We start from the raw sequence: 26,546 nt of genomic DNA on the forward strand, positions 1-26,546 counted from the left end.
TTAGGTCATATGGTAATCCACGTTTAACTTTTTGAGGAACTGCCAAACTCTTTTCCAGTAGCTCAATGAAGTATTTCTGAATGAACAAAAGACAGGTTAGGTGTGAGCTTTTCCTACCCTCCACAAGCAGCGCTGGATTCTCCCTTTTGCAAACCGTGTGATTTCGGTCAAATTACTTAAATTCTCTGGGCTGCCTCTTCATCATCAAAGTGGGGAAAATGAAACTGACTTTTGTGAGTTGAATGAGGTCTTGTTTCTGAAACTTCAGGCACAGCCTTAGCCCTGCAAATCAATTGCCTTCCCTTACTGGCTGACCTTGCCATTTCGGGCTCCACTCATGCGCCTCTGTGCCCTTAGGGCCAAGTCCACGCTAGAGGCCCCCAGCCCAGCCTTGCAGCAAACTACGACTCCCAGCAAGCACCTCTTCCCGGCCGCCTCTCCCAGCCTGGTGCGCATGCTTTGGCAGACGTGGCACCAGGAACTCGGAGGCGGGGAGAGGCTGGGAAGTGGCCGTGGCTTGTTGGACCTGACGGAGCTGCGGGCGCGGGAGCCTGAGTGGAGAGCGGAGCCCGCCGTAGGCAGCGGCGGCAGGGATGGCGCGGGTCGCGCGGGCATGGCTGCTGCTGCTGGCGATCTCGGTGAGGCTGCGGAGCTGGGGTCCGGGCGGGGGCGGCATGTGCGCCCCGCGTTGGGGTCCGCGCTCCGTGCTCCCGGCCCTCGCGGGGCGTGCGGGGAGAAGCCTCCAAGTCCCGGGGTGGGGGCGTGCGGGGCAGGCGGGGACCCGGTGGCTGTGGGGGAGGCAGCGGGGCGGCCCCTGTGCCCTCCCGGCGGAGGGCTCCAGGGCGCAGGGGTTGGAGGGAGCCGCGCTGCATGCTTGCGCCGCGGGCACAACTTTGCGGGGGTACAAGTCAGGGGGCAGCCGCCGCCTAGGGCGGGACAACCGCGGATTGCGGGGTGCGCCGCGCCCAGACTCTGGGCCCTGCACCTGTGTGAGTGCGGGGTGGCATGGGGGTGCTTTATACCTGCACTGCCGGAAACCTTGCTTTAGGGCCACCTTGTTCTTGGTTTCCACCCTGAGCAGCCGGGCAACTGCCGGTCACCGCCTGGGCCCCCGCCTGCAGGCACCCTGGGCGGGCTGGGTGGGGTCCGCGGAGGAGGTCTGCTCCTACACCCAACTGCCGTTGGCTCTTACCTCAGCCACTTTCTAGTTTGTGACACGGAGTATCATTTAATATATCTGACTTAGTCTCCTCATCCTTGAAATGGGGACGGTAAAGGCACCCCCCTCACAAGGCCATGGGGGGGGGGGGTCGGATGGAGGAAGTTCTGTGAATTGCACCATCATCCAAGAGTGAAAGACGGGTGGGCCAGTGTGCTGGGAGTGGTGGACTCTGAGAGGAGTTTGCTGCACTTGGAAGGGCGGGGGTTGGGGGTGGGGGTGGCTCCAGGGCATCCCTAGAAGTGGCCAGAATGTGTGTGGCCACAGTGCCCTGGGCTCTCTGGGTTTGGTGGTGGTGTTACTGTGGGTGTGTGATGGGATAATGTGGCCTGTTTCCACATGTCTCCATAATTTCTGGTCTCCCTTGTTTTAGGACAATCTTGGTTCCTTTTTTTCTTTTTTGCCTGAAGTTCCAGGGAAAAACTTTCTGCTGCTAGCACCCTCTCCAGCCCAGATTTTTCAGTTTTTTTTCTTTTGGGTGTGGCAAGGATGCTGGGCAACATAAGGAGGAAAACTGGAGTGTGGATTTAGTTACTTTAAACACTTCCATCTCCAGATACCCTGCCTTCCATCTCCAGATACCCTCCAGATCACCAGTGAGGAGTGGCCCTGTCTTTTCTGGTTGTCTGGAAGTGGGTGGGAAAGGAAGCTCCCTGTCCCCTAGCTCTGACCTTTCTCCCTCTGGGAGAGAACTAGTCTGGAGTGGGACAGTGTCCCTTCACCTGCGTCTGTGTGTGGATCATCTGTTTTGCATTCTGTTTTCCGGAGCCAGCTGGCCTGGGCTGGTCTCTAGGCCAGGTGGTACTGCAGAACTGGGCAGAGGGGGCCAGCTCCAGCGGGAGCCCTTAGCAGGTCTTTGCACTTGGCTTGTTTTAGGGGGTCCTGCTTTCCTCTTTTCTTCTCCCCCTCCCCGCCTCCTGTAAAAATACAGGGCTTGAGAATCTGGGAAGAAGTTTCATTCAGCAAATATTTATTTATCAACCACATTGTTTGGCACTGGATTGGATTTTGGATGGAGAGCAAAGCACAGATTGTCCCTACCCTCCATGGTGCTGCCCTGGTTTGGGCAGAGGAGTCAGTCCTGTGAGCAAATAAAGACAGGACAGTGAGCACTAATACCCAAAGGCCTGGGAGCCTCCATTGAAGGGGGGCCACACATTAATTTGGCAGGAAGGTCAGCCCTGGCTTTCTTGAGGCAGTGGGTTGTACAGTCTGGAGGGAGTGTGGGGGAGCCAGGAAGGCCTTTGAGGTCTGCTGATGCCCTCCACCTGAAGGTACAGAAGGGTGGGTAGGTTTGCCCAGAGCACTGGAGCTGGGAATCTGCAGCATGAAATTGACATTGTCCTTTCCCCATGCCCTAGCTCAGCTCAGCAGGTGTCATTGGTGCAGTCTCAGTGCCGAGTGGCTGGTGGATACCAGGGTGGGCCTCTGTAAATTTAAACTCTATGTCCATCTGATAAGGGCTCCCCAGGTCCTGGGAGTGTATTGGGTTTCCTTGTTCACTCAATATTTACTGAGAGCCGATATGTGCAGAGCACTAGGCTGTGACCCAAGGGACATGAAGCAGTATAAAGGGGTCTACAGAGATTCATGGACAGTGATACATACCTACCACATTTTTTACAGTAGCAAAAATTTGGAAATGGCTTAAATGCTCAACAATAACGGCATGGTTTAAATGACTTTTGGTCCTGTCCATGCCATGGAAAGTGATGTTTATAAAGAATGTTTATATTTACTAGAATGCCATGATTATCAAAATATTTTATGATGCTTATGAAGACTATCTAGGGATGTGGAAAAGTGCTTGAGTGTGATAATTAGGGGAGAAGCAGGGTACAACATGAATCCCAGGGTGGCTGAAGATAGCTACATAAGTGGTTGAGGAATTTTGGATGATGTCAACAGCGATTGTTCAGGAAGGCACAGCTGTGGGGGATGTTTGTTTACTTCTTTTTTTTTAAATGTTTATTTTTTTTAAAGATTTTTATTTATTTGACAGAGAAACACAGCGAGAGAGGGGAACACAAGCAAGGCGAGTGGAAGAGGGAGAAGCAGGCTTCCTGCTGAGCAAGGAGCCCGATGCTGGGCTTGATTCCAAGATGCTGGGATCATGACCTGAGCCGAAGGCAGACGCTTAACTGACTGAGCCACCCAGGCGCCCTGTTTGTTTACTTCTTTGCTTGTGCTTTTTTTTTTTTCCTGTTTCCCCAAGTTTTCTGTATGAGTATGTATTAGTTTTTGATCAGAAAAGTTAATAAAGGAAAAAATGTTCCTTTGGGGCCGGCCTCTCAGCCTTCCACAAAAATATGGGGATGAAAAGAGTCACAGTCAACTCTTGGGACAAGGTGGTTCTAGCCCCTCCCTCCCGGCTGCGTGTCTCTGCCCTCGGCCTGGGGAGGCTGTGCTGTCCTACCCGTGCCCCTGCGGCTGACTGCCCCTTCCTGCTGCCCAGCTCAGCTTCTCTCTGTGGCTGCCCCTTCCCCAGACCATCCTCGCTGCTTGTGGTGTAGTCTACCTCCAGTCCTCAGAATGGAGACTTGTCGGAGCTGGAGAGGACGCGAAGTCACCCAGCTCAGTTGGTTGAGAACTAATGATGTAACTCAGCTCTTTCATTTTAGAAAAGTGAGGCTTTGAGAGGGAAGGGTCTCAAGGCCACTGTGTTTGTAAGGCAGAGCTGGGATTGGTGCCAGGCTCCTGAATTATAAATCAGGTTTCTTCCTGCTCCATCTCTGCCATCCCAGTCCCCCGTCTTCCACCTGCTTCCCTCTTCCGCAGTCACTGCTCTGGCCTCTGCCCTTGTCTGTGCCTTGACGCTCAGCACCTGGTGGGACGGTGGGGGTGGGGGGTGCAGGAAGCAGGAGATGTTCGTTCCTGGTCTCTCCCGCAGAGCTTTTAATGTACACGTATTTAGGTTCTACACCATTATATATTTAATAGGCTTTTGTGGGCTGGCCTGGGGACCTAATTGCCATTTATAATGCTGTTTGGAACCTGGAGTGCACTTTTCCCACAGAAATAAACACATTACAGAGGAAGTTTTAAAACAGAGGTGACACATGAGTTGGAGGAATGAGTTGGTGGCAGACACTGAGCGCTAGGGTTTTGGGCCGAGGGGCACCTAGTCACAGAGAAGGGGCCTAGCTCATGCCTCACAACGAGGGTTGACTCTGAGCTCTGAGATTGGGAGTGGGGGGCTGTCCTCCCCGTTCTGTCCATTGTGTCCCCAGCACCTAGCCTGGGCCCTGGCACACAGTCGTCCCCAGTCCATGAACCAGTGTTGCAGGCAGAGAAAGGAAACTGTCTGAGACAGAAATACGGGCAGTGAGGAGTTATGGGCCAGGCTGGGTGGAAGGAAAGATTTGAGTCTGGGGACGGTGAATAAGATTGGAAAAGTGGATTGTAAAGAACCTTACATGACTGGCAAAGCTTTGGGGACTTGCTTCTGTAGGTAATGGAGAGACATGATGCGAGCTGCTCTTCTAATAACAAGAGCAGTCAGTCCATGGTGTAGGCTTGGGTTGGAGTGGAAGAGACTGGATTAATTTTCCCAGAACAATACTTTCTTCTCTGTTATCTAGGAGATAAAGTCAAGTGTGATGCCGTGGATAGAATATGGGTTTTTAGCCAGCCTGACACTCAGGAGCTGTGTGACCTTGGGCCCTGCCTCCATTTTCTTGCTTGTTAGTGGTGCTATTGATACCCATTTGCCTCTTTGAAAGCATCCGAGATAATACAGGAAGCACCCAGCACAGTGCCGGCCTGCGGGAGGGCCCAGTAAATGGGAGCCATGGCGATTACCTCAAGTTGAAGGAGAGGTGCTGGGGAAGCCAGTTGGAAGGCAGTAGAGGGCTAGAGGGGGTGTGAGCAGAGGCTTCAGGCTGGGCGTTGGGGGGACTGCTGGGACTCTCCCCATCACAGTTCCTCTGGGCTCTGGACTTTCTGTCTCTCCCAGTGGGTCTCTGCAGAGCCTCTGGATGAGGGGGCGGGGGCTGCCGAGGGGATGAAGATTTAGGTGCTCTGTGTTTCTCTCCCCTTTCTTCTGAAAGTGGATCCTCTCTTGAGAATGTTACTCCACACTGTCTCCCTGGAGGGTTTGCCCCAGCTTTGTGGTTTTGTTCTCTGGGGCTCTCGTGTCTCATTTGGGGGTGGTGGCAGGTTTTGGAGGCTAAGTGACGGCGGGTCAGAGAGTGATGCATGGGGTGTAAGGAGCCTAAGTTCTCTTATGTTACTAGGACTTCCATGGTTTCTTTGACTCCCACCCTCCCCATACCTAGCATCTTAGGTCCCAGTGGGAGAAGGGAGGAGCAGTGATGCCCACCCATTGCTGGGCTGCCTGGTGCATCCTGCAGCAGTGAAAAGAGCCTCTGGCTACCCAGTTGATCTGCTGACGAGAATTACACAACACTCGGCACATTTGTAGAGGGCTTTAGAGTTTGCAAAGCATTTCCACATGTTTTATGTTGGTGAAACTGCTTCTGAATATTAGCTTTGCAATCATGTGGTGGGGGGTTAAATACACTCAGATGGACTGTGGGTTTAGAATACCCTTTTGGTGTGTTTTATTCTCCAGGGTCATCCTGAGCCCCCAGTTTAACATGCACTCTGTTCCCAGATGGTCTGATGGCAAGCCTGTGCCTGACTTCATTGTAGCTGTCTGAGGTCGGGGTAGAGTGTCCACTCCCCGCTCCAGCCCTTTGGCTTGAGCAGATGCCTTTAACTTATGAGCAGATGCTTTAATCCTTGCTTTAGAAGGTATTAATGGAGATCTAGATTGAGGGCCCTCTGCTGGGGCTGAAACGTAGAGGAAATCTAGTCTCTGAGCCTAGAAGTGGGGTTGGCTGGAAAGTTCTATTGTTGGGGCCAAGTAGGGCAGGCTTGTGAAGAACAAGTGAGTTTGCTTTTGTCAAGGGGTCTGACTTTGCTAGGTCCTGGGCAGAGTATGGTACATGCTCTGTATCTCTAAGGAATGTGGACAAGCATCTGCATGCTACCGTGTCACAGATGTTCATTCATCCCACAGGTCTTTCTTTTTTCTTTTTTTTTAAACAGATATTTCTTGACAGTCTTATGAGTCAGATATACCATGCTGAGGCAGTAGGGACATAATGATAAATAAGATGGACACCATCCCTTCCTCCCATTGCCTAGTGGGAGAGCCACTAATTTATTAATTCAGGTAGTAAAGTGCTGGAAAGAGGAAATATAAGGTGATAAAAGAATGTGTAACACAGGTCCCTAACTTTAATGCAGGGTTAGTCAGGAAAGGCTTCTCTGAGGACTTATGGACAGACCCTTTCTTAGAATAATGTTTTTAAATGTATAAAACAATGCATAAGATTACAAAGCAAAACAATGATACTGAAATACAGTTATCAAAATATTATAACAAGTATATGATAAAAATAATACTTATATTCATAAATGCATCATTTAGGAAGATCTAATGGCAGGTTTGGTATTTTCTGTAATATTTAGTGATGAGCATAAACAGTGTTTCAAGATATCTGCACCTTTTGTTATGAGAAAAATGTGGTTTCTGGGGGATAAGGGCAAAAAAATACATATGATTTCTGCTGGTGGCAAAGTCACAGACACTCGCTAGTGCTTCTGTAGTTTGTTACCTACATTTGTAATAAAGGTAAGGCTAAATTTCATTTAGAGCTTAGTGAAAATAAACATAACTTTTCCCCACCCAAGTTCACAGACCTCAGTGTAAAGAAGAATTATCCCAAAACTTGGAAAGAAAAGCTGATTTAGTGTCTTTTTAATGTCATACTAGAGCATTGTGTAAGAAGGCCACCTAAGGGCCACCTGGTGCTCTAGGAAATATACCTTTGTTTATTATTCTTTAGGACCCATACTCTACAGGTAGATACGATGCAAATGATTTCTCTTTGGTAGAGAAGAGAGACCCGGAGGTGATTGCCTTGCAGGACATTAACCAGTTTTATATCGAATTTAGCAGTCTTCTAACAGGATTCTTTTTCCCCCTCCATGAACTATATGCATATTAGTTTCTTATAACTTCTTTTTTTGACATATTTTTTAAGTCTTTTTTTTTTTTTTTAAAGATTTTATTTATTCATTTGAGAGAGAGAGAGACAGAGCACAGGCAGGGGGAGAGGCAGAGGGAGAGGGAGAAGCAGGCTCCCCGCTGAGCTGGGAGCCCGATGTGATCCCAGGACCCTGGGATCATGACCTGAGCGGAAGGCAGACGCTTAACTGACTGAGCCACCCAGGCACCCCCTTATATCCTTTTTTGATGTAACTATTTTAGTGGGTCCCTTATTAAGAGCTCAGTAACACTTTGAAAGAGGCTCAATATCTATTTGTATGAGATTTAGGTTTTTAGCATTTGACAAGTCTATGTGACCCCAGTTTAAGAAGCACTGAGTAAGCAGGATGTGAGGATATGGTGCCGAAGAGGGAGGTCTGAGCTGGACATGTTAATTTAGGGGTGCTCCTCTGGAGGTGGGTGAGACCCCCATGGAGAGTATAGAGAGGAAAGATAAGGTGGAGCAATGGGGGCCTGAGGAACTTCAACACTTAAAGGCTGGGGGGAAAAAGGATTGCAAAGAAGATAGGAGGCGTGGCTGGAGAGGTAGGAGGGAGGCCAGGAGTGTCCCACTGGGGTTCAAGAAGATGAGGCACAGGAGAACAGGACATGCCTGTAGGGTTATCCGTGTGGAAGTCACTGCAAGTCCTCGCTCAGCGTCTTCTTGGTGTGGTGATAGGGGAAGATCTGAGGGGGCTGAGGAATGGGTGGGGGCTGAGCGGAGATGGAAAATTCTGGCTGTGAAGGAGAGCGGAGTGACGTGGAGCCCAAAGATGGGTGGGTGGCAGAGGTTTCCCAGCCTGGCTGTGGATCCAAATCCCCTTCAAGGGGATACGTGTACAGTTGGATTCCCAGCCTCCCCGGATCTGTGGGATGATGTTCTTCAAGGATATGGCTCAGGAGTCTATTTCTAAAAAACCTATACTTAGAGCTGTTGTGCCTACAAAGCAGGCAGATTTACAAGTTTTTGTGCCTAGTGTTTTGCCAGCCAAGGCCATGGCTCTGGGCTGAGTGGTGTGGCACACGCTCTCCCGTGTCACGGTCCATGTACACTGGGGATGCTGTGAGGTGGCACTGGGCTGGAGCATGCACTGCTCTCCTTTCCTCTGAAGGCGTGTGGGGAACTGTGGGCAAGCAGGTAGCAGGGGAAGATGGATCAGGTTGTCGCTGCAGCTCTTTTCAGTTGGTCGCGCTTGATGGCTGCACCGGAGGGGAAGGCGGACTTGCTGGTCTCTCCAGTCTTGTTTTGGGTGGAGCTCATGGGAGCCAAGAGGGCTTGAGGGATACCAGTGGGAAATGTTCACGTTAACTTGCACGCTCAGAAGTCAAGCAAGTATTAGGCTTCCCCTGAGGGCTGTCCCTTCGCTTCTGTGAGCCTCAGTTTTCATGTCTCTAAAGTGGGGATAGCACGACCTCCCATGCAGATTGTTTATGACAGTTTTTCAAGTATTTTTACTGCGACTGCTGCAAATACAACTGTACATTTTACATTATAGCCAAGTATATATGTACATAAATACAAAAGATATAAATGTTTTACTGAACACTTGGTCTTGCTATTTATGGTACATACTGAGGTTTTCTAGTTAATGTCATTTTTAAAATGCTGGTGGTAATCCACTGAACTGATTTTGTGACTCGGCTCATGGGTTGACGCTTGAAGTGGGGGGGAAACACTGGTTTAAACCCTCAACATTAGAGGACTGAGAGAGAGAACGTATGTAAAAGCATGGATGTACACCATGGGTCGTGAATTATTATTTTCTTATCAATTAACTGAGCTTTGAGGCAGAGTTGGATTACCGGAGTGGGGAATTTACCTGCTCTCCCTCCCTCCCTGCTGCCTGATTCACTGTTCCCCCAACCAGCTCTCCTTGTTAGCAGGCCTAGCACACCAGGCTGGCAGGCGGCCCAAAGCCCTCTTGGCTCTCGAAGAGGTTTTTCAAAACGTTAAAAGCTTTAGGGACTTAAGTCCTGGTTAAATGCACTGCAGTTGCAATCTCAGGATAAGAAAACCTGTTTTTATAAGCTCTCGGATCAGTTGTCCTGCCCCTGAATTGTCCCTTGTTGACAGCCACATGCTGTGGGGAACGCAAGGGAGGAACCCTGTACTGCGTGGCCCACATGGAAGGTGTAGCTTTTAAAGCAAGCAGCACAGAAGAAATGTACCAGGCTTTGTATTTAGAAGAGCGAGCAGTGCGGTATGTGTGGCTCCAGGAATCTGTGGTCTCCGTGCTCCAGCCGGAGCACCCGAGCCTGTGAGACTGGGCTCTGCGTCACTGCGCTCTCACCTATTTGCTGTGTGATGTTCAGCAAGTTTCTTAGCTCCTCCTCGTCTCAGTTTCCTTACCTATAAAATAGATATACCAAAAGGACCTACTGAGTTCTCTTGCCAAGATAATTAAATGAGATAGGCATGTGGATTGCTTAGCTGCTCCTGGTCCCAGAGTAGGCACTCTGTACTTGGAGGATTCTCATGATCAGGGGCTCATCCCTGGGCCCTGGATTTGGGGACTGAAGAATTCGCTCTTGGGTTCTGTTCCTTGCCAGTGCTTTCCCATCTCTCTCTCTCTTTTTTAATAAGCACATTTAGCTCCTCAGCTGCAGCTAGTCAGGGGTGCACAGCTCAGGGCCAGGCCCTCTCTGTGTGTCTGACACACAGACACACACCCCATTCAGGGACTCACGGTGCTTGTTTTTATTTCAAAGGCTGCTGGGTAGACATTTGCACGTTGGGAAGGATGAGTGGTGAAATTCCCAAACTTGGTTTGTGGTGAGGCCTTCATTCCTGGCAAAGAGTGCCATTTAGCCATGGTGGTTGGTGACAGATGCTTAAAATTTGCCTTATTAAGGGGCATAAATTACCCATATTTAAAAATGGATGTTCTTTTGTATTTCTCTCTCTCTCTCTCTCTCTCTCTCTCTCTCATCAAAGCCATTCTAGGTATGTGCTGCATGCAGAGTGCTTTGCAGATTTCATATAATAGATCCTATAAAAAACTACAGTGTCAGGTAAGCAGAGGAGTAGAGTCAGTGGGAAGGGAAGAAGGGCAGATCAGCACTCTCCTTACATGGGAAAGTACCACTAGTGCGTGCTGGCTGGCCTGCTGAGGGTTTCAGGAAGAGGTGGGGACAGTATCTGGTTGTGTTCTGGGCATCTTTTTTTTTTTTCTTTTTTTAGGTAAGCTTTTTTTTTTTTCTAACTAATTTCAGACTTACAGAGTTGCAAGAAGAATACAAAGGATTCCCATCTGCTCTTTACCCAGATTCCACACATATTAACATTTTATCACATTTGTTCTATCACATTCTCCCTCAACATTTATAAAGTTCAGAGACATGATGCTCCTTTGCCCCCTGAATACTTCAGTATTTCCTAAAAGGCAAGGATATTCTCTTACATAACCACAGTACAATGATCACAATCAGGAATGTGGCATTTGGCTCAGAACCCAGTTCAGAATCACACGTTGAATTTAATTGTCCTATCTCTTTAGTTTCCTGTAATCTGGACCAGTTTCTCAGTCTTTGTCTTTTGTGACCTTGATAATTTTTAAGAATGTCCTTCAACTTTTTTTTTTTTAAGATTTATTTATTTATTTGACAGAGAGAGAGAGAGAGAGCACAAGTAGGCAGAGTGGTATACAGAGGGAGAGGAAGAAGCAGGCTCCCCACTGAGCAGGGAGCCCAATGTGGGGCTCGATCCCAGGACCCTGAGATCATGATCTGAGCCGAAGACAGACGCTTCACCGACTGAGCCACCCAGGCTCCCCTCAACTGGAATTTTGATGATGTTTCCATTCAGTGAGTTCTGTCTGGAGGCATATGATGTCAATTTTACCCATTAACCATTAGTGTCGCTAGCATTTGTCCCTTAGTTAAGGACGTTTCTGCCAGGCTTCTCCCCTCTGAAGTTATATTTGCTTGTGGGGTGATACTTTGAGATTGTTAATCTCAACCTCCATGTTGGTGTCCAAATGATGATAATTTCTTTTTTCTTTAAAGATTTAAATTGGACGTGCATATTATGGTGACTGAGAAAAATAGGTAAAAGGAAAGAAGAATAAAATCTATCCAAGGACAGAGTTTTACTTTGGTGCATTTTTTCTTCCAGTCTTTCTGAGCATAATTTTGTGTATGGTTGTAATCATACCATGTACATTTGAATTGTTTTTAATTTAATTTTTTTATTTTTAAAAAATTTTTATTTCTGTATTTGAGAGAGCAAGTGCCCACACACCAGTGGTGGGGAGCGGCAGAGGGAGAAGGAGAAGCAGACTCCCCTCTGAGCAGGGAGTCCAACACGGGGGCTCCATCCCAGGACCCTGGGATCACGACCTGAGCCGAAGGCAGACCCTTAACTGACTGAGCCACCCAGGTGCCTCCCTGAATTTTATTTTTTAATACTTAATATTAAAACAAGTATTTTTTCATTGCGCAGTCTTTGAAAACATCATCTAAATAGCTGTGTTATTCTGTTGAGTGGTTTCCTCTAAATAACCATTCCCCTGCTCTTGAATATTTAGGTTGTTTACAATTTTTGATTCTTACGAGTAGGACCCTATGAGTCATTGGTCAGAACCTCTGCTAATTTCCTCAGGACAGAGTCCCAAAAGTGGAATTACCAAGTCAAGGAGCATAAACACTTTTAAGATACTTGATAAATTGTGCCAAATAGCTTTCCAAAAGAATTGTACTTTTGCCAGCCCTGTATGACATTTGGGCGCCGTAATTTAAGAGATTCATTAATGATGTGTCTCAGCTTTTTTCTTAACTGTGACCCACCAGTCAAGATTTGTGTTGAGATTAATTTCCTGTATTTTGAATTATGAAAGCAGAGGTATTTATTTCCCAAAATAAATTCTAGTAATATAGCACATTATTCTTTCCAAGCTCTAAAAGTCTGCTGCCAGCCTGGGATAGCTCTGAGAGTCATGAGCACAGCTGTGTCTAAGGTAGATCATTCAGGACAGCGAGGGACTTGAGGGCACAGGTGAGGAACTGAGGTATTTCACTTACAGAATCCTAAGAAGGAACGTGTTTACCACCTTCAGAGTGTGGTGGGCTGCTAGAGTGGCCTGAGAGAGGGGGGGAGTTTATGCTTTCTAATGACCGAAGCTATCCAGGATTAGATGGTAGTGTGGAGGACATGGACATATAAATATTTAGTTCTCACAGCCTTTTGGGCCCACTACATGTGAACAGCCTCCAGCGTTTTGAATCCTTGGCTCTGGAGGGCTACTTGGAGGCTGCAGATGGCAGGAATGTGGAGAGGAGTCCTGTATCGGGGAAACCAACCGGCCGAGTTCAAGCCTGAGAACTGCAAGGCCTTTTGGTCTCCTGCAGTGCCCCCCCCCCCCCCCCCGCCTTAGTAGTAAAGGGCTGAGGTTGCAGGGAAACTGGAGAGCTACTAGCTAATTTTCCTTTCATTTGTGGGTAGTTGTCACCAAGTGACAAAGACACCTGATGAGAACAGGCATAGTGAAGCTCGGGTAATTGGGAAGAACACAGTAGATCAAGCCTTTGATAGTCCCTCTGTCTCCTTCCTTATAGCAATTTATCTGAAGTATAACACATGATTTAATGCCTTACACACTTTGAAATATTCCAACTGGAGCAGGTGTTAATATTTCTTTCTAGTTTAAGCTTTTGTTCCAGTAGGTGCTCAAGATCTATTTGTATGTGTGCCAGAACACCCAGAATGATAGTACCTTACAAAGATCATATATTTCACTCATGTTGAAGCCTAGAAAGCAGTGTTCTAGGGCCAGTATATACCCCTGTGGGTCAGGGACCCAGGTACCTTCTGGGTACTGTACATCTTTAACAGGTCCATTCTCCCCGTTGTCTGAAGGTGGCTGCTTGAGTTCCAGCCATCTTGTCCCGATTCCATCTGGCAGGGGGAGGAGGGGACTAAGACCCAGATGTCTATCAGGAAAGTTCCTAAAAGTTGCACATAACACTTCTGCTTATATTCTAGGGATCAGAATTTAGTTATATAGCCACACTTGCTGCAAGGGAGACTGAAAGGAGTGGCTTTTAATGTGGGTGGCCACATATTCAGAGAAATGCAGCAGTTTTTTTCACAAGGTGTAATTACCTTGCGGTACTTCTCTGGTAATGGTCTTGAGGATGGATTTACCAAAATGTCACAGTTGCAAAGTGCTTTGGAAAAATCACTTCAGGCCCCTTCATTTTACAGAAACTTAGAGAAGAGAGAGGACTTGTCCAAGGTCACACAACCAGTCAATAAAGCCAGGTACAACTTGGGTTTCTGGCTGTTTCCCCCGAACCTCCAGCTCTAAATTCTCAGCCAGTTTGAGTTCTCTGACCTTGGGTTCAGGTCATCTGTTTTTAACATTTTCCTGGATCCCTTTACCACCAGCTTCTTAAGAGTCTAGACTTTTAGATTCTGACATTTGAAAACTATTTTGAGCAAAATGTGGGTTACACTAAATTAAACCGGTTTCTTCACAGCTCCCAACATAAGAAGGGTATCTTTTTTCAGGTGACAGAGCAAAAAAGGTCAAGTCCCACCTCCACCCTTTTTCCTAAATACTAAACTTCTGTCTTCAAATCCTCCTCCTTTAGCAAGCTGCTTTTACATAATTGAATACCTCTGGTTTCGTGGTCTGCATTGAAAAGTGAATCTGTAACACCAGCCTCCCCAGCTACAGAGAACGTGAGGGTGCTGGCGTGCACCCCGGAGATCTGGAGCTTTTTCAAGCCGAGGGTGTAATGTGGCAAGGAGTGTTCTCCCTATTATTTTCTAGAATTGTACCACTCTTTATCTCATTAGTCAGGTGGGGATGGTGGGGGAGGTTAGGTGAAAAGAGATGAGCTTGGGGCGCCTGGGTGGCTCAGTTGGTTGAGCGACTGCCTTCGGCTCAGGTCATGATCCCAGGGTCCTGGGATCGAGCCCTGCATCAGGCTCCCTGCTCGGCGGGGAGCCTGCTTCTCCCTCTGACCCTCTCCCCTCTCATGCTGTTTCTCGTTCTCTCTCTCTCTCTCTCAAATAAAGCAATAAAATCTTTATTTTTAAATTTTTTTTTCAAGGAAAAAAATCTTTAAAAAAAGAAAAGAGATGAGCTTATGTGTGCTGTGTGTTAGAGAGGGAGAGAAGGAGCTGGAAAGGGGCATAGTCCCGTACACGAGCTCTGATTAACAGCGCATCTGGGCCAGTTGCCCCAGCATCCTGAGAACTGGGGCAGACAACAGGGCACTGTGGGCTTGCAGGAAGCAGAGGGTTAGAAATCCCTTCTTGCCATGGGATTCTGGAAGTTTGGGGTTTTTCCAGCCTCTTTGAAGGCCCCTGCCTGGGAAGGAGGTGCTCCTTTTCCGCTTGGGTCCAGGGAGCTTGTGGGGTTGAGAGAAATAGACTGCCTCTGGCCAGGAGCTAGGAGACCCGAGGTCTAGTCCTAGCTCTGCCACTTACCTACGTGTGATCTTGGTAAGTGATATAACCTCTGAGCCTCAATTTCCTTTTCTGTGGAATGAGGCTAGTCCCCACTTGTTGGGTTTGGTGAGGGGCAAATGGGCATGAAATCTGCAAGGAGCGTTGTACATGTGCTGTGTGGCCTCTTGGTCTGGGTTGCCATGCGGATGGGTGATTATTTCAGGTTTTATATCCTGAATGTGTGTATGTGCACCCTCCTTCCTGCCTGGATGTGCTGTTTTGCCTGATTGCAGCCAGGGCCCTGGAGAGGAAGAGGTGGTGCCCGTTTCACTGTTCTTGCTCTATCTGTGATTTGTCTCACTAGTAGTACTAATAAAGGTAATTATGATTATTATGTACTTCTGTATGCCAAGCATTATGTCAGGTTCTCTATGTACTTTCTCCCCCTCATTTAATCCTCAGCCAGCCTCACAAGGGAGGTATCAGTACTATCCTCCCCACTTTACGGGTGGGGAGATGCCACCCCGAGAGGGCTGCTAACATCTGAGGTCATGTAAATGATGGTGCCTGGGTTTGACCCCAGGTCTGTTTGGCTCCAGAAGCAGTGCTCTTTCCCTGGTGTCTGAGGGGTGGGAATTGCTCAAAGGGGGAGGATGAGGGCGGGCTTCTAGGCTGGCCCTGATACGGGCAGGGCAGGAGAGCACTCGGGGCATCTGGAAGATGAGAGGACACATTGCTTCCAGCTGTGGTGGAGGTGGGGCAGGGGCTCCTGCGCTCGGAAGAGGGGCTGGGGCGGAGGGCGGAGGCGGCTCTGATGGAGGGGCCTGGTGTTCTGAGGGGGTATGCACTGTGATGGGGTTGGAGGTGGCATTGGGGGCCTGGATTCCCTGGCAGCAGAAACAGGGGCAGCCGTCCTTCCCGGCAGTGGTCTGCTGTGCATGGGGTGTGGGGGTGGGGAGCGTTATGGGCCTCAACCCAGCCCATGGGGCAGCTCAGACCTGATGTAAATACTGTTAAAGCTGAGGGTTGGTGAGCAGAAAGAAAGCAATCATTGGGAAAGGTCAGAAGGAGTTTGGATGGTGGACAAAGGGGATATTTTTTTTCTCTCCTCTAACACCAAAGCTAGTGACTTAGAATGTAAAGAGGCTGCCATACCCAGGGACAGTTCCATGGCTGGGCTGGGAAGGTGGCTGGCTTCTCAAACGCTGCCCACTCCCCTCTGAGGGCTTGACAAAGCAGAGAGTGTGTGCATCATTAACATTTTATTCTTGTTGTTATCAGGGTTTGTGGGTTGTGACTTAGGAAGTCTGCAGGAAGGTGCTTGGCAAGGCGATCCGAGGCTCACTGGAGCTGCATCTTAAGGAAAGGAAGGAGCGTGCACACTGCAAAGGTTAAAATAGATGGACGTGGAGGAGAAGGGAGAATGTTAAGTGGCTGGAGGAAAGGCTTAGGGGAGGGAGGAAAGGGCTGTTCTTCTGGCCGCCCCGTGGTTGTGAGCTAAGGGGATAGTCCGTCTGAGGCCAGGCACCAAGGGGCCTTTCATCCTTCCCCCTCTCAGCGATGCCAAGCCTGCCATCTTAGCTCTTAGCACACCAAGCCTTCTGGTGCCCCAGGATCTGGCTCTCCCGACTGTTTTCTCTCTTGCTCCCAAATCTCCTCATCCTGCCTCTCTAGGCCAGTCCTGCTCTCCCGTGCCCACACGCGTCCCTCCGCAGTGGAGACCGCCCATCCTTCTCCTGACTGGCTGGGCCACCTCTGCTGCTGCCTGTTGTCACTCCACTCCCCAGGGTGTGCTTTCTCTGCCGGGCAGCTTGGCTTCCGGCCGCCCTCCCCGCATGCTGCTAGGGTTCGCTCGTTATGTCCCTGGGGACTTCGCCATGGCCTTGCCTGCAGATCCCTCTTTTCTGTGTGTCTCCTCCCTGGTCTGTGTTGATGCAGCACTTCCCACCTTCTCCTTCCTGACCTTCCTCCCGATCCTTCTTCCGCCCCGCAACTGAGCTTTTCCCTTGCCTTCTCCCTCTGAACGCTGACCCTGGAGCCTTCACTGGCCTCAGGGCTCACTCTCCAGCCTGGAGGGTGCCTGTACTGTCCGCATGTCCACACCTGAGCTTATTATCCACCACCTTCCTCAACAGAAGACCAGAGCCTTTCTGCCATTGCTGCTCAGTTCTTCCATTTTGGCTTTCGTTCCGCACACCTAGCCTTGGAATCATTTTAGCCTCTTCTCTCTTCCTTCCTTGCTTACATAGGAATACTCACTGAGTTCTCTTGTTTCCCTCTGAGGCTCTTGGCTAGACCCATTTCTTTCCCCTTGGGCAGCCACCCAGCTGGTTCTTCCACCCCCAGCCTCCCTGGTGGCTGCCCAGTCTAAGGGCATGGCCAGAGGAGGCTCTTGAGCCAGGCTTTCCAGACCCCCGGGTTGGCTCCACCCACACTCTCCCACGACACTTGAATCCAGACGATCACTGCGCTGTTGTCTGTCTGCTTTCGGTGGTCCCTCCCAGGTCTCCCAAGAGCTGCCACGGACTCACTTTATGACATGCTCCTAGTGGGTGACCTCTGTAGAGGTCAGCAGTGTGGTAACCAGTGTGATATGTCATGGTTATGATGCTGAGCAGACACTTCCTGGGGGCTTTCAAGGGGCCAGGCACTGTGCTGGGCCCTGCCCTCCAGGGCCCTTAGTCAGTCTAGGGTTGGGGTAGGGATGGGCGCAGGGGGGAAGGAGACACCTCCATAGGGAGTTGTAAACCAGGGTGGCCGCGGGCAGTGCCCAGTTGAACCATTGCATCATACTGGGTGATAGTGTGCAAGCAGTCAGTTTGCTCAGTGCATTCCTTATTGCAAGCTTAAGTTCTCTGCTGTGTGAGGGTGAACGTTGGGCCAGAGGCTTTGGTGGCTGGCTGGAAAGTGGTTCGGTTACTGTGAGGGTGGCCGATCTAAGGGATTAACTGGGTTTGATGGAAAGGAAGCTGAAGACTTGATGCTTGAGGTTTCTGCTGTAGACACTTTGCTGTCAGTGCCCCAAGGGCATGTCACTGCACTGTACGGGCAGGTGGGCACTGGGCCCATGCTCGCTCCTTTCCCCTTCCTTTCTCCCCAGTTCCAGAAGTTTTGGTGCCTGCCAGTCTCAGGAGGGCTGGTCTACAGGTCAAAGTACCGAGGCACTGGGCAAGGGCAGTTGTTTTTCCTGACTGACCATATTATCTGAGGATTAAAACTGGAGCAACATCAGTGTGTTTTTCCAACAGATTCTTTTCTTTTTTTCCTTCAATTATGTGCATTGAGCTATGGACTTTTTAGTCTGAAGTCCATTAGCTCCCTGAGAACAGGAGAATAACATGTAATAATATAATGGAATGAACTTTTTGGTGAGCTCTCAAGGTGGGTTACGTAAGGGCAGTGGGTCCTTGGGTATTGTACCCAGCTCTGGCAGGGCAGAATGAGGGATCCTCAGCTCCTCCTCCTGGATAGTTTTACCCTGGGGAGAAGGAACATTTGCATTCCAATGGCAGATTATATTCAGAAACACTAGAATATGGCCACATTTCTATCTTGTACTCTGCGGAGATGGAACATCGTATTAAAATTTATGGTAACTGATACCGTTGGAGTGCTTTATGATTTATAAAGCATGTTCAGTAAGTTACCCCATTTCATCCTCACAGCAGTTCCACTAGGGAGGTATCATTATTTCCATGTCAGATGCAAGGCACTAAGCTGTAGAAGGTTGAGTGATGTTGGCTAGGCATCTTAGCTACTGAGTGGTAGAGCTCAGCTGCAGCTCAAGACTTCTGGCTGCAAAGAGGCAATGGACTGAGAGGGCATCAGGTCAAATAGACTAAGGTTCAGGTTCTGGCCCTGTTACTTATTAGCTATGTTACTTTGGTCGGATTGTTTAACTGATCAGTACAATCAAGCATATCAGATCATCTACAGTTGCCTCCTTTTATTGACCACATTCATCCATAGCTCTTTGTCCTTGCTCCATTATGGGCTGGTTGCTCTGTAGACTACAGGGTATATGTCGTGGACTCCTGTTCACCATCAACATGGTAATTCTCCTTGCCTCTCTTTGTGGGATCCTTTGTTTCCTAGGTTCCATGTCTTTCTGATTTTTTTACTCATTTGTTTTGCTGGAGCATCACTTCCAGTATTTTCCCTAGAAAGGGTGTATTGGTGGTAAGTTTTTCACATCTGAGCTCTTAAGCCTAAGTAAATCTGTACTCACAATTGACAGATAGTTTGGCTGGATATAGAATTCCAGTTGGTGATCATGTTGCACGAGAGTCATGAAGGCAACGCTTCATTGTCCTCCGCTGTGCTGATGAGCAGTCTTAGGCCAATTTTGACACCTGATCTTTTTGTATGTGGTGGGTTTTTTTTCTTTGAGACTTTCAGAATCTCCTCTTTGTCAGCAGTGTTCTGAAAGTTTTCGGAGATGTACTTTGGTGAGAGTCTTTTTTTGTTCATTGTGTGGGACCTTCTCGACCAGAGACTTACATTCTTTAAGTCTGGGGTATTTCCTTGAAGTACTTTTTTTTTTTTTTTTGAAAGTTTCTTTTCCTCTGTTTATTTCTTTTTCTGGGGTTACTTTAATTTGGCTCTTGCACTTAATGGATCCATTTTCTTATTTTTCTTACCTTTTTCTTCTATTTTTTATTTCTTGATTTTATGTTTTATTTTCTAGGAGTTTTTTAAAATTTTACATTCAACTGTATTGAAATTTTTTAGTTCTGTGAGAGTTTTACTTTCCAAGAATTTTTCCTGATCCTCTTTGACTATTCCTTTCTTGTAGCATTTTATTCTTTTTTTTAATTTAATTTTTAAAATTTATTTGACAGAGAGAGAGAGCACAAGCAAGAGCAGGGGCAGAGGGAGAGGGAGAAGCAGGCTCCCTGCTGAGCAGGGAGCCCGATGTGGGGCTCGATCCCAGGACCCTGGGATCATGACCTGAGCCGAAGGCAGATGCTTAACCGACTGAGCCACCCAGGCACCCCACATTCTATTCTTGTTTTAGGGATGCAGCATTTCATTTCTCTGAGAATAATAATCATACTTTTGCTGTTTTCCGTTCTTTTTCTTCTAGATGTCATCCTTTTTTAGTTCGTTTTCATCCCTGTCTTTTGTGTTGAGGGCTTTCCTCAAGTATCTGGGGACCTTGGGTTGTCTGTATTGAATAGCAAGGCACTGGCACGTGCACTGGAGAGTGAGTGTGAGCAGGAGGTAGAGGGATTGGAGACTGAGCGTGAGCAGGAGGTAGAGGGACTGGAGACTGGGCGTGAGCAGGAGGTAGAGGGACTGGAGACTGGGCGTGAGCAGGAGGTAGAGGGACTGGAGACTGGGCGTGAGCAGGAGGTAGGGGCTCCTGTTTACTGAGAGGGCCTCACAGTGGGCATTTCAGTGGGAACTCAGTTGTTTCATTGGAGGATCTCCAAATCACCATCTTTAGGCTGTTTTTCTTGTGCTTCTCAGTTTCCACAGAGAAAAATTCTGTAATCTCCTGCCTGGGGGAATAAGACTGGCAGCATTCTGGAAAACGGAGGGGAGATGTCAGGGAAGTGGGGGTTCAGGGGGATGGGTGTCTCAAGTTTCAGTTTGTAGACTTTCCCTTAATCCCCTTGTTTTCTCTCAGGGCCATACTTCTACTGTCTGCCTGGTGTCTCCCAGCAGAGCTTTTCTTAGTCTCTCCATATAGTAGCCCCGTGTTTTCTGCCAGCTAGGCAAGGGGCTGCTGGCTAGCTATGTGGGCTGGGTGAGGGGATCTGCTGTGTGACTGTTCCTGACTCAGACTTTTAACACACCTCCTCCCCAGCCTGCTTCCAGCCCACCCCTCCTTGTGCCTGCAGAGGTGCTTGGGGCCTCCAGTATCCAAGGCTGGTCTCCGGGTTATCTGGGAAGAATTGCTCGTTTCTTGTTGGCTGGCCTCCTGAGATCATTGGCCGAGTGGGAAAAGCTGAAAACCTTCCATTCCCAACCTAAATATGAGAAGTGATCTTACTTTTCTGTGGCTTTGTGCTTCAGTGCTTCTGGTGGGATGGAGTTTTCACATTTCCCTGGTGTGTGGTGTTGGGGTGCAGTGTGGGGTACAGACATTGACTTCCCAGAGGGGCCTGGATTGAGTAGGTGACTAGTGCATCCATGCAGCCTGCTTGTGTAGTATGCAGCTCATACAGCTCTGTAAAAGGGCCTGAAGAGGAGTGGCGAGTTGGAGACTGGGAATGGGCTGGGCAGTGTCCTGGGGGAGGGTTGTTGGTGATTTGGGGAGGGGATAAGGTGGAAAAGTTGGTGCAGTGTCCTGAGAAGGGTTGGTGTGCCCTTCTGCCTCTGAAGTAAAGGGTGTTCTAGGCAGTGTGTCTGTGGGCACCCATTCTTCCTTGGGCCTGGCAGGAAGCTGGGGCTCATGGTCCTTGGCCTCTCGATCCCCAGGTGGTCCTGCCGATGTGGCTGTCCTCCACAAAGGTCTCCTCACTCATCGAGAGAATTTCTGACCCCAAGGACTTGAAAAAACTTCTCAGGACCCGGAATAATGTGCTGGTGCTCTACTCCAAATCTGGTGAGTGCCCAACCTGGCCTTGGGGGTCATCCATCTGGGATGGGACGGTTTGGGTTTGGGGAATAGGTGGGAGGCAGAGACCTCAGGACCACCCAGGGAGGGCCCGAGGGTCATCAGGCTTGTCAGCTTTCCCCAGAAAATGAGGTAGAGGCACCAGGGAGTGTGCGTTCAGTCTCTTTTGGGTCCCTGAGAGGCTATTTCAGTTCCCTGTGATCAGTCTTTCTTAGGAAGAGCCTCTGGAGCCCTCGCTACATCAGGGTGTATGTGAAGGGGGATGGAGGATGGTGGTCACTGGGGATGGATGTTCTGGCTTCCTGGACAGGCACAGGCTGGCCATGATAGGGCATGCTTCGCCAGAGCTGTTGATTAACTGACGGGGCTGGCCGGTCGCCAGCTGAATTGGTCCCAAGCTTGGGAGCACGCACCCAGGCTGGCAGCCCTGGCCCAGCCTGGTCCCCATCTGTCCCATTCTGGAGTCAGAACATGGGACTGAGTTGGCAGTGGGCTCCAAGAGCAGGACAGAGCAGTTTCAGTGGGGGTAGGAGCCGTGGCTTGCCTCTTCTGACCTTGAGGCTGGCAAGGGCATAGTGGATGGAGAGAGGTTTGCTTAGCTCTTGGCTGCGACTTTGAACATCTGACTGTTGATGTTGTTCCAGCAGAGTTAAGTGTTTTCACTGCTCCTAAGGATGCCAAGTTTTCTGTGCCCTGGAGAAGCAACCAGTGGCTGGGCCAGTTCCGGGCATAGTTCTCCCTGGCAGCTCATCCTCGACACTCATTGGCACTGGGGCTGATGGATGTTTTGGATGTGTGTCTCTCCTGAAGCCTACATCCTTTAAGCACCCTGGCACTTGCTACCTCTTGCCCTTTTGAGGGCTTGGCACACACTTCCTGAGGTGGTTGTTAGGAGCCCGGCATGTGTCTAGCATTCTCCATTATCAAGAGTAGGGGGAAATTGAGGCAAGGGAGAAGCAGAGTTGCTCCTGAGGCCCGGGGTGCAGGGCCCTGAATAAGCATGGCTCACCCCCTTGGATGCTCGTGGAGCCAGGCGGTTGCCAATGCAGAAGCCCTCAATTCCTTCTCTGGGTCAGTCCCGTCATAGAAGCTCATCATCTTACACGGACTCTGCAAGGAACTCCTGGGACACACTCCTGTTTGCTCCTTGCCATGAGGGAGGCAGTGCAGGTTGTCAGAGAGCTTCCAGTTTACCCGTGGGGAAACTGAGGCAGAGGGAGACTAGCTGACTTGTCTGACGGCCACCGGCTGGTAGATGATAGAGCTGGCCCTCTGTGCTGCCCCCACTTTGTTTCCTCTGCTGGAGGGTAGGAGGAAATGTGTTAATCCCGCAATGACGGAAGGGCTCTGAGATCAGGAAATGATTATGGTAGTTGTGGGGCAGGACGCAGGGCCTGGACCACTCTTACTTTCTCTTCTGCCCCTCACCTGGCCGCTGGCTCACTCATTGGCAGTGGGGTTCCAGTGCTTCCTGGGGTCCTCTCTGCCTTGGACTGCTGGGCGGCAGGACCCACGTGATGGTTTGCCTTCCTGCCCCTTTGCCTAGACCTGCTGCAGATGTGTGACCCTCAGTGGGCTGTGGAGTAGTGCAGTAACTGGATTTTCTCCGTTCCTATCCTCCCAAGCGGGGCCTCCCTTTCCCCTGCTGAAAGGTGGGGTTCAGGGGGGAAGTGCTTCATATAGCTCAACTTCAGCTTCTGCCCCCTGCCCCAGAGAGCCCTGTCTGAGCCCCAGCGCATGGTGGGGTGATGGCTTTCTCCCCCTCTGCTGCCCCCCTCCTCCAGTTGGGCTTGTGGGGGTTCCCGGGAGTGCCTCCTTCGGGTGGCTCCATGCAGCTCTCTAGAAAGATATTTTTTGTTCACTTCCATGAAAGGCTCAGCATGCTTTGTATTCACAAACAGCTACCGTTATCCATGCTAGAAAAGGAGATCTGTGGAGCCAAATAATTCAGACATCATTTCTGCTCGGCTTTGGGATGTATCTTATGGTTTTTGGTGGAGGCAGCAGACCTGCTCTCCTTCCCAGTGTCTGCATGGGGGGCCCTTCAAGTGAGCTCCCAGGTGTGATGGGGAGAGGTGATGCATGGGCCACAGCCCCTCTGCAGCAGTGTTGGAATCCTGGCTGCAAGCCTCTGCCCCCAAGCTCCTGCCCTCCCACAGTAGTTTCCCATGCTTTGCCCACATGCCTGGACCCATGGAGAACTTCCTTTCTCATGCTCACTCCACCCTGCCCCAAGGCATAGTGTGTGTTTTTGTAGCTGACCCTCCAGGTACTGCGAGGGCTGGCTCTTCTGTCGCTGCTGGGGAAATGGGCTGTGAAATGTGACTTGGGTCCACTAGACAGTGGTCCATCTGAGTCTAGTGTCACATATAAACCTCAGTTAACCACCAGGTTGTACTGAGCTCCTGCCGAGGTGAGGATGTGATGCACAAGTAAAGGAAGGGTCTGGTCCCTGCTCTTGTCAGCTCCCAGCTTGGGCTCCAGGACAGAGGAGTGTGGAATTGGCAAACTTGTTCCCTACGTTAGTTACAGAATTGTAATCATTTGATTATAGAACTTTCACAATTTGTCCCAGAAAAGTAATGAGTCAGAGATTCTACTGAGAGTCAAGCATCTGGCTGAGAGATTCTTGGAAGAGTGGGGCGTGAGGTGTGGCGTAAAGGAGGGGTGAGTTGGGGGCTCTGTGTCTGTGAGGAGGGCTCCAGAGGCTGGTGGGGAACAGGGGATTCTGATAAGCGTTCTCACCGAACTATTGAGCTCAGGGTCAGTGTTGTTACTGGTGCCCCGGACCTCCCCTCTAGGACGGGTCTCCATCCGTCCTTACCCCTGAGGGAAGATGGCAAGAGGTGGTCCTGGGGTGCTCGGGCGCATATGTTTAATGTTTTATTCTTTTTTTACAGAGGCTGCAGCTGAAAGTCATCTCAGGTTATTATCCACTGTGGCCCAGGCTGTGAAAGGACAAGGCACCATCTGCTGGGTAGACTGTGGGTATGTCCTGGGGACATGGGGCGTGGTGGCTGGAGGGCAGGGCCTCCTTCGGGCATTTGGAGGGTGGGGTGGGGAATCGTCCCTGAGGAATGCTCTGGGAGAGAGGGTGTGCTGGAGAGATGGCGGTAGGAGGGCCTCTCTCACCTTACCGCAGGGTCACCTGTGGCCTGGAGAAGGGGCAGTTCAGGCTTCCCACCTGTTCTTTCCAGCCCCACCACTCTTCTTCCCTTTTTCCGTAGTGCTTTTACTTTTTACTCTGTTGTCATGTGTCACGTGATTTTTTCTTCCCAGTGGGTGGGAGAGGGGGCCTTGATGCTCAGAGGCAAGGTTATTTTCAGGGTCACCTGGTGGGCTTGCTTGGGGGAGGGGTCTGCAGCAAAAACCATGGGCTTTACCCCCAGCCCAGGTCATTGATAGAGCTCTCCACCGCCCACAGCGCGAAGGTGGTGGAACCAGCTAGTCCGAGGGCCTGCTGCCTTGCCTTCTGAGGTGGCTCCATTAGATCAGGCCTGGACAGGTGGCTTTGTCCTTCCAAAGCTCTCTTCTGACCTGTGTCTCCCTGCCCGCCCCTGCCTGTCCCGGTGCCAGGGCTGCCCGTTCCTCCTCCTCCTCCTTCTCCTCCTTTCCAACCTCCCTCCACCCGGAGACATCCTTGTCAGTGTTAAGGTGACAGGACCAAACACCAGCCCACAGGCAGGTGTCTGTAGGAAGGGGGGCTACTTCTTAGGGTGGGGAAGCGGTTTCTTGATGGAATTCTCAGATTCTTCTAAGTGTGGGAGTTTGAATCCAGGGTGTGCTCAGCTTCCCTTTCCTTTCAGTCATTAGGAATAATTTGCACATCTGTCTGTGCATTGTGTGTGTGCATGCACATAGGCACACCCCTTCGTTACATAATTAGCTCTCAGTTTGGTGTAGATTGGCCTAAGTACAGAAAAGGCACAGAGAGAGTGAAGGAACATAGGAAAAAAGGTAACTAAGAGCAGGTTTGTCCTTTGTATGTTTGAGCACCTACTGTATGCAGGGCTCTATGTTGCACTTGGCGGATATCAGCATTTACATCCGCTTCCGACTGAGGACAGGAAGTGTTTCCAGAGTCACTGTGTCCAGCCACTTCTCACCTGGACTTTGGGTCTCTCAGGGGTAGGGGCTTGGGAAGAGGAGGGGAAAGGAGAATATTGCATCGTTGTTAGTACGGGGAAGAGGTGGGGCTCTGCTGGGAAAAGAGGCAGTTCTTTTCCTGGACAGCCTACAAAGGGCTTCGTAACCTTTCCTGTAGCTGTTCCTGCCCGAGCCACAGCCTGGCTGCTAGCCTGTGTGTTAGCTGAGCTTCTCGGGCTCAGCTCCAGTGCAGTCTTCTTCCCTTTCAGTCGGAATTCTAGACAGCCGTTTTGTGAATGAACTTCTGGGACACACTGATTTATAAGTTTACGGCCTCAAGTTTGTCCTGCCCATGACTGGAGAGAAGTGACGGGAGATTTATATTTTGACAAAGCCCTGGATGAGACTGGCAGAAGTCGTAGCTGAGTGGTGTTTGCTGCGCGTGCACGCTCCTGTCTCTGGCCTCACGTCTCCTGATTTATTCAAATACCAATTTAACGGAAGAGACTGCTCACCAGACATATGGTGAGATCTTGGCCACCGGTTAATCCTAGTTCATAGTTGGTCCAAAAGTGTTGTCTCCTAGGTGTGTCTCAGTCTCCCGCGTTTTCCCAGGAGTGCACCGTGTGACTAGCAAAGCGACAGAGCCTCTTCGAGGGGACAGGGCACTTTGGAATCTCCATATCTGGAGATGACACTGGCCTGCCAAGCCGGTAGAGCCTATCACAGGGAGTTCTCAGGCTTGCAGGTGGCAGAAATGGGAAGGAGAGCTTTGATGTAGTTGCTGCCTTCTCCTGCAACATTCCTAAGCACCTGCCGTATGCCTTGAGGTACACAGATGGAGAATAGCGTCCTCAGGAGCTCAGCGTGCAAGGCGGAAGCAGACACTGAACCCGGTCATTACAGTCCATGTGAGAAATGCAATCAATGGAGGCTGTGGGTGCGAGGGGTACCCCTTTAATCTGCCTGGAAAGGTTGAGAAAAGCTTCACGGTGAAAGTTGAGTTACCATTTGGGGCAAAGACCTTTGAGTACCAGGTCTTTAAAGTGCCCTGGCTTTCCCTGCAGGCAGCTGCCTGTGGTGTGGGCCCCAAGTACTGCCTGGGGTCCTCTGCTGCTGCGTGTGGAGCCAGCAGTCCTGCTCTGCTCCCTGCAGGGGCAGGACTAAAAGGGGGGAGGAGGGTTAGAACATTAGAATCCAGGGCTTTTTCGGAGACATGACG

At 49.9% G+C, this 26,546-nt stretch overlaps 1 protein-coding gene across 1 annotated transcript in view; it reads left to right on the forward strand.

Annotated features, from left to right (window-relative positions):
* The first annotated feature begins 481 nt into the window (after positions 1 to 481).
* The window catches only part of PDIA5 (protein disulfide isomerase family A member 5), an 89,298-nt gene continuing 63,233 nt past the window's right edge, over positions 482 to 26,546 (forward strand). The window contains exons 1-3 of the mRNA XM_032406692.1: positions 482 to 638; positions 21,100 to 21,226; positions 24,139 to 24,226. Of these exons, the coding sequence (XP_032262583.1) occupies positions 594 to 638; positions 21,100 to 21,226; positions 24,139 to 24,226 (260 nt within the window). The 5' untranslated portion in view covers positions 482 to 593. The remainder of the gene's footprint in view (positions 639 to 21,099; positions 21,227 to 24,138; positions 24,227 to 26,546) is intronic.

Source organism: Phoca vitulina, unplaced genomic scaffold (genome assembly GCF_004348235.1).
Source record: "Phoca vitulina isolate PV1807 unplaced genomic scaffold, GSC_HSeal_1.0 scaffold8, whole genome shotgun sequence".
Taxonomy (NCBI): Eukaryota; Metazoa; Chordata; class Mammalia; order Carnivora; family Phocidae; genus Phoca; species Phoca vitulina.